Raw genomic sequence first — 7,400 nt, 5'->3', positions numbered from 1 at the left:
ACTTTTTTTTTTTTTTTCTGTTATAGGTTTCAACTTTCACAAGCCTAGTGTATCAATTTATACTCTCCTACCAAATAGTTATTAAATACGAACTTGGACCGAAGTTTTCAAATGTTGATTAAAGAGAATTCATTGATGATATTCAAATAGGATTTTGTCTAAGAGTTTAAATTTACGAAATAGAAAAGTTTCGAGTTATAAATGAATATTTTCCTGCTGTTGTTAATTATAAAGTATTGATGTTGGATAGGACTATATTGAATCCATTTGGTTTTTGTTTTTCTTGTCTCTCCGGTATTTGGAGATGTTTCCATGGGAAAAAAGAGGAGAAATTATGATTTTATGATGAAACTGGGAAGTACAAAGGAAAATGAGTCCCCACGTGTGAAGGTACGTGCACACGATGGAAATTTAGATTGATCACAATATGACAATAATTCAAATTTTGATTATTAGGATGTGGGATTCTTTTGCTTTAATTCCCAACATCATGATTGAACAGTGAGTGTATAAATGTGGAGAGAAAAGTACTGTATATAGCAATACAATACATTATAACTTTTTTTTCCTTTGTTATTTTATTTTTTTGGAGAACAACGCATATTCTTTCTAAATAAAGCAGACATTTTTTCAGTCTATTATGGGCCAATATGTCTGTATCCAAACACATGTTTAATCCTGGTACGTTGTTTTAATTTGCTACACTTGAAAAAAAAAAAAAAAAAACCTTTTAAATTTTCTCTTTGGATTATGGAAGGAATGTCTGTCACTTTGCAGAAAAGCTATGATAAAAAAGAGGGAATCAGTAATGATGATGTTATGGATGAAGATTGATAAAGGATTTTTGTTTACGGTCAAAGGCTTTTAAAAGCAAAAGGCCACACCACACTACAGCTGAGCTAATCCATCAGCCTCTATATTTTGATGGGCCACACCTTCAATACACACTTCATTTTTGTACTTCAGAAAACACCAATAAAGCTGAGACTTCAATTATGATTTCAAAAACAAAAGAAAAAAAAAAGAGAGAGAAATATAGAGATGTGAAGATTGAGAAAGATTCCAATTTGAACTTCAATGGATATTGTTTAAAATATTCCTCATCTTTCAGAACTTTTCTCACAAAAACTTTCATCTGATAAGGATGGTTTTGGGAGTGTTGAAGTTCTTGATCTTTCAACATGGGAAGGCACTATATCAGGAAAATATCAAATGGACCTTTTTTTTTTTTTCCCTTTCTTAAGTATCAGTCCAGGCAGCAAAAACTGGCAACTGGCTCATACAATTTGCTGCCCTTATCTGCTGGGCAGATGCAATCCAGGAGGTGTTCATATTATTAGCCGAGGTAGCAAACGGCTTAGATGTCGATTGAGGCATTCCGAACACCATTGAAAGGCTTGTCTTGTCTGGACTCTCCTCCCTTGAGCTGCTCAAGCTGCAGCTAGTAACCATTGAAGATGCATTGGAGAAATGAGCTCCCATTCTGGCAGAATCTTCAACACCGAGTTGTGATCCATCGTCATTTATCGCAGACAGCATTCGTGGCTTTGGAATGAGCTGTTGTGAGGAATGATAAAGAGCCATCTTCCAGTCTGATTCACTTTGACTACTACTCTGTGAGGGCAGAGTCATAGCTTCTGAATTGCTGTTGTGAGTAGGAGGGCTTTGTCTGAGTGATTCATTGTCAAACTCTGGCTGTTGCTTTCTCTTAGCTAGATCCCCACTTAGGAGGGTATTGCTTGCAATGATCCGCTCAACATCATACCTCGTGATATCAAAATTAGTAACGGCATTCATTCCTCGAAATTTTATGGCTGCTATGTCATATGCCTCAGCTGCTTCCTCTTGAGTACCTAACAGTTTCGAAGAGCAAACGGATTACAAAACTTTTCTTCTAACCAAAGATTAAAAAGCAAAGTAGAAAAAAGCTGTACTTCTGTATACATCTGCAAAAGAGCATTTTTTTCTCTACCAAGAAAAGAGATGAAACAATTACAAAGCGACTCAAGCACAGCCTTATTATTTTCTGAATAGTTGGTTTTACAAACGTGAGCCCTACCATTCCCAAAGCAAGAAAGAGACTCAATTTCATTCTAGCATATGACTTATTTATGACAGCTTTAACAAGTAAAATGCAAAATACAGGAAACGAATTCAAAATATTTACAGAAAAAAAAGTATCTAAGAGCACTCACTGAATGTCCCAAGATAGAGATCTTTGTTACCAGCAACTCGGCCAATACGAGCCTGCCATCTTCCATGTTGATGGTGTCTGCAATGTAATACAAATGGGAACAGAGAAACTTCAGACAGATATTCACTGAAAAAAGTCACATAAATCCAAAAGCAAAATGATAAAGATTATAAATATATTACAAAGCTTTGAGTTGAGACTTATTAGACCTTGTTACACCTCGGTATATCGAGGCTCCTCTCGAGAACCCACTGCTTCTTCTGAGAGATGATTAAATTACAAATTTTAGTTTTTTAGTTTATGTCCATATATGATTGAAGGAATATGCCATAAATAATTAATACACATGGTAAAAATGAGCTTGCCTTCTCAGGTGAGCAACGTATTCCTGCCTGCTCATGTTTTTCATTTCCTCTAATTCTTTCTGATAGTTTTCCAACTGCTCAGAACAGGGATTCACTTTGAGTAAAGCATGATAATTATTGAAGAGCACTTCAAATTAGATTTAAGAGAAAAGTAGAATTACAGGAAAGTTAATGTGGGTGGAGGGTCCCCAATACTTGAGTGCAGCAAGATCATAAGCTCTAGCGGCTTTTTCTTCCATATCATAACCTCCTAAAAAAACCAATTTTTGGAACCATTTGATTAATCATTAAACAAGGGGGGAAAATACTTGACCAATAATTACTCAGTCGAGATTCTGGATGCTTACCGAGGTACACTGGACATCATCATTTGAATCCAATGGCGATCCCAGCCGGAAAAAAAAACCAATTGAGTGTGTTATAATTTAAGCAAGAACAAAAAGAAACAACAAAATGTTGATCCATGGAAGAAACAGAAGCACCATTATGTTTTTTTGTTTGTTTTTTGGGTTTCGGGAGGGGGGATTTTTTTTCTTCTTTCCTTCCTTCTTTGTTTTTTTTTTTTCTTTTACCTTGTCTTCCCTTCCTGCTTTGACCTTCTTTCTTGCAACTGTTGTCCCATAAATGTGCTTCATACCTACCCGTCCATCTGTGCCTGAATTACATTATAAAACATTGAATCATGGAATGAACATGAAGAAAAGTAAAACAAAGAAGAAGAAAAAAAAAGTGAAGCGAACAAATTTAGAGAAAGAAGAAGACCTTGTAACCCCTCTATACTGTGAGGTTCTCTGTCCAAAGGTATCTAAAGACTTCCTATGAACAATTTGCTTTTGATCAACCTTCTCATGGCCTCTTTTCTTTGTATCCATAGCAGAACAGTCAGTCATAGCAGGTGAGACATGCTGCGTGGCTGTGACACAGCTTGACTGAGAGCTGGGGCTCATAGTCATAGACAAGCTCAATGACTGCAAATCTCCATAAGCCATGGCATTAATAGAACCAGATTCACCACCATTTTCACTCATGCAACTCACCATCTTCTGCTCGAACGAACCATTGTTAGTGGCAGCATAGTTTCTAGGAACAGTCCAATTCTTCATACCAGAAATATCACTCTGGGCTACTCCTGGGTGTTGTTGCTGCTGCTGCAGATTGCACCCATCAGGCAGGATTACCTTCGAGTCTTGAAGCATCAGTTCACGGCTTCTCAAGGATGAGAAATGGGCAAAAGATTGGTTGTTGGGCTCATGCGTTGGGTTTTGATGGCAAAATATGCTGTCTAGACTGAGAGCCATAGCTTCCCTGTCATTACTCTCATAGTGATGGGACCCCATAGTTGCACCACCAAAGAAATCCTCTAGTTTTGGAGTAGAGCTACTCACCACTTCAAACCCAAAAGGGAAACAATAAAACAAAATAAGAAAATGAGATTGATTAGAAAAAAAAATTCTTATTTTTCTTTTAACTCAAGCAGAGAGTAACAGGAGCATATTCCTTACCTTGTGGATGTTGCCTGCTGAGAGCTTCCATTGAACAAATTGAACCATCTGACTTGAGGGGCATGGCAGACAATGGTGAATAAAAGGCACCATGTTCTCCATCAACACCATAGCAAATGCCATAGTTAAACTGAGATGGGGAGTGAAAAAGATTTGCAGGAATTGAAGGGGAGACAGAAGTAGCAGCAGAAGAAGAAAGCTCCATGTTAACGTTAGGGGAGACAGAGAAGCCTAGCCAGTTACAGTTGTTGCCATTAACATTATTCATGGAATTACTTCTACCTTCAGTTCAATCTATCCCTCTTTTCAACACAATGCTCTAAATTTTAGAGCAAAATCTCAATGATTGACAAATAAATAAAAAAAAAAACACTAATGATTCCAACAAATCCTTACTTCACCCCCACTTTGAAACTGGATATATTTTGTTTGTTTGCTAGTAGCAGAGAGAAGGATGTCTAACGTTTCATATAAAAGAACCAAAAAACCCAAATTTCAGCAACTCATAGCCTATTAGCCAACATTACCAACAAAAAACCCAGCTCTCTGTTTGAAGAAAGCAAGAGGGGGGGTTTAAATGGAGCAAATAGAATTAGCGTTGGGGGGGCATGGCACGCCTTTGGTATCTATAGGGATTTGTGTGTGAGAAAGACCATCCTTTTGCTTTACCCTACGCTCTCTCTCCACCTACCCTTTTCCTTTTTTACTTCTTTTATGTTCTTGGAATTAAGGCATGGTTTTGTTGAAGCTTTTATAGATTTATATAAACATGCAAATCCTTTACACACTAAATACAACAATAGAGAAGGGAGGTTGTCTTTCATTACTCTATGTATAATCTAAGACTTAAAGGGCACCCCACCCCACACCACTTAAGCAAAATGTAAACTTTGAAGCACCCTTTAAAAATTATTGACTAATAGTGGGCTTTGTTCAAGTGGGTTCCACCGTATTAATGTGATTAAATGGTCTGATGAAGCCTCTGAAGACCTTGAATTAGATTTACATATACGGAAGACAAACTGTCCCTTTAGTCACTTCATATATTCAGCAGCTTCTGTACTGCATGGACCTACGCATCTCAAAACACCACCTTTGTAGCCATTTGCCAGCTACGCCCACCAAAAAAAAAAAACAGATATATATATATATATATATATATAAACTCATCACATACGGCGCCGTTTCTCCCTATCGACTCTACTGCTCATCCTTTGACTTCAAAGCCTTTGTTAATTGGATGGATATGGATCACACTCTTTGGTCTTTAGGCATTTGCCTTTGCCTTTGCCTTTGCTACTTAATGTAAGCTTTTCTTTTTTCTTTTTTTATCGCCCCCTCCATTTTGTAGTCTTTTTATTCGGTGCCTGTTTACTGCTTCAGAATTCAGAAGGAGGAAAACAAAAATAAAGTGTAAAAGAAACTCCTTTTTTCAAAATGGCACCTCGTTGAATGCGTTGGATCAGATATCCAGCCATTAGCCACCAACTAAACAACACTTTTTCATTCCAATTAGGACATGAGAGAATCTTCTTCTTACCCATTGAGCTTTTGGTGGGAATGCGTTTCAAGAATTTTCACCTGTTTTTTTTTTCTCCATCAGAATCAGCGCATGCTTATAAAAATTGCTTACTCAAACAAATATCCCACATTTAAATATGCAAATCCTAAATCAAACTCTAGAGATACTTTAAATCAATGGATTCATGTATACTCTATAGTTTAGTTTAGAAGCTATAAACTATTTTTTGTACAACTTTATATACTTTTGAGTCAAAACAAGCAAAAATTTTATATTACACCCTTGTTAATTCAGATGTAGTCTTTACATCTTTACTTCTATTGTAGATCATGTGAGAGTAGAGGTGGCTGTCGAATCAATACTTATTGATGCTTTTTTTTTTTTTTTTGACTAATAGGTACATCAAATAAACATCTCAATCCAAATCTTTTTAATGTATATTCCCCTCGTTGCCACCCAAAGTTAACTGAAGGAGGTGAAAATTAACCAAAAGGTAAGAAAGGAAATGGTGAAGAATTATTAGAAAAAAAGAAAAAGAAAGAAATATGTTTGTGGGATCTTTTGCATTTATCTTGTATCAAACCTCTGAAAGCTGCCAATTCCACTTATTGACAAATAGTACTATTTACCAAATACTGAGAAACTTCAAAAATCTAATTTAGCAAAAACTTCGTTCTTGGCTGCATCTAATTATACAACAGTGATCTCTCAATTATTGAGCAAATTAAAAGTGTTCGATTTGGTGGCTACAGGACCGGCAAACATTCACAATTATTCTCCTTCCCCACCATTGTTCTAACATATCTTGAGAGTTGAGTTAGTTTTTTTTCTCTCTACAATGCTTCTGTTTTTAAGTTGATATTCATTTTACTTTTAAATTCATTATTTGCTTTTCTCAAAGAGTTTAGTCTATTTACTAGGTTTTTTCCCCCCTTCTTCTTCTTCTTTTTCTTTTCAATTTTTATGATTCCTTTTGAAATTCTAGCTAACTTCCAAAAACAAAAAGTAATTCTTGAAAACTATTTTTTTAGCCAGATTTCATTAGTGGTTTTGTCTTCAAAATCTCTCTTTTTAAAAAAAGCTTGTTCAATACCTGCCTGTTTCTAAGAAAAGTCAATAGCATGTTTTCAAAAACTGTTTTTCTATATTTTAAATTTGAAGTAAATTTCAAAAAGAAAATTCAAAATAAAGATATATATAAGAATTTGTGTGTGTTTTTGAGGAATATTATTAAATGATCTTCTGGCTTTCAAAGTGGGTATGATTGTAAAATTGTTAAGGAAAAAGGTCTATTTATCAGTTTATAAAACAAAAGAAACCATTGATGATTAAATATATTAAATCTTTAGAAAATGGAATGGACTAAAAAACAAAATTGGGAAACTCTCTTAAGTATCAGCAAACCAACTTGGAAAAATGAGACTTTAGAGTCCAATTTCTCATGATTACAAATTCCCATTTCTGGGTCCCTTTTCAAGTCTCAATCCCATCTATCTGAAATGAAATATATATATATAATTCCACCATATTTTTGCATGTAATTTTGCATGACTTATAAGTTTTTGGAGACAGATTTTCAAGAGGGCATCATTTGGTTTTCTAAAGAAAAGTGGGATTTTTATTTCTCCTTTTTGGAGTATTTGTAACTGAGAAATTATATTAAAGAGAGAAAACCTCTCTTTTTGATTGCAGCAATGATGAGAAACTTCATCATTCCTCTCCTTCCCCACAATAACCCCCAATGACCAATAGCATTCCATTTCCAAAGGAACTTCAAATATAGAGTGATACATGTCAAATCAATAAGGTTCAAAAGA

The 7,400-nt window shown here is 35.3% G+C and overlaps 1 protein-coding gene across 2 annotated transcripts; it reads right to left on the bottom strand.

Moving 5' to 3' along the window:
* Positions 1 to 830: 830 nt before the first annotated feature.
* Positions 831 to 4,804, bottom strand: LOC101203323 (AP2-like ethylene-responsive transcription factor ANT). Of its 2 annotated transcripts, none has more exons than XM_011659607.2 (9): positions 4,062 to 4,804; positions 3,322 to 3,946; positions 3,132 to 3,214; positions 2,907 to 2,915; positions 2,721 to 2,809; positions 2,560 to 2,633; positions 2,377 to 2,454; positions 2,196 to 2,272; positions 831 to 1,853 (listed from the first exon to the last, which is right to left on the bottom strand). In XM_011659607.2, the coding sequence occupies exons 1-9, from the start codon at positions 4,327 to 4,329 to the stop codon at positions 1,240 to 1,242; spliced, it is 1,917 nt and encodes a 638-aa protein (XP_011657909.1). In that variant the 5' UTR covers positions 4,330 to 4,804; the 3' UTR covers positions 831 to 1,239. The 2 variants fall into 2 exon arrangements, with proteins under 2 accessions (XP_011657909.1, XP_004143528.2); XM_004143480.3 differs by having other exon boundaries at positions 2,404 to 2,454; positions 4,062 to 4,798.
* Between the last annotated feature and the right edge of the window lie 2,596 nt (positions 4,805 to 7,400).

The sequence above is a fragment of the Cucumis sativus genome, chromosome 6 (genome assembly GCF_000004075.3).
Source record: "Cucumis sativus cultivar 9930 chromosome 6, Cucumber_9930_V3, whole genome shotgun sequence".
Classification (NCBI taxonomy): Eukaryota; Viridiplantae; Streptophyta; class Magnoliopsida; order Cucurbitales; family Cucurbitaceae; genus Cucumis; species Cucumis sativus.
The sequence above is the reverse complement of the archived record's forward strand: the minus strand, read 5'-3'. Positions and strand labels throughout refer to the sequence as shown.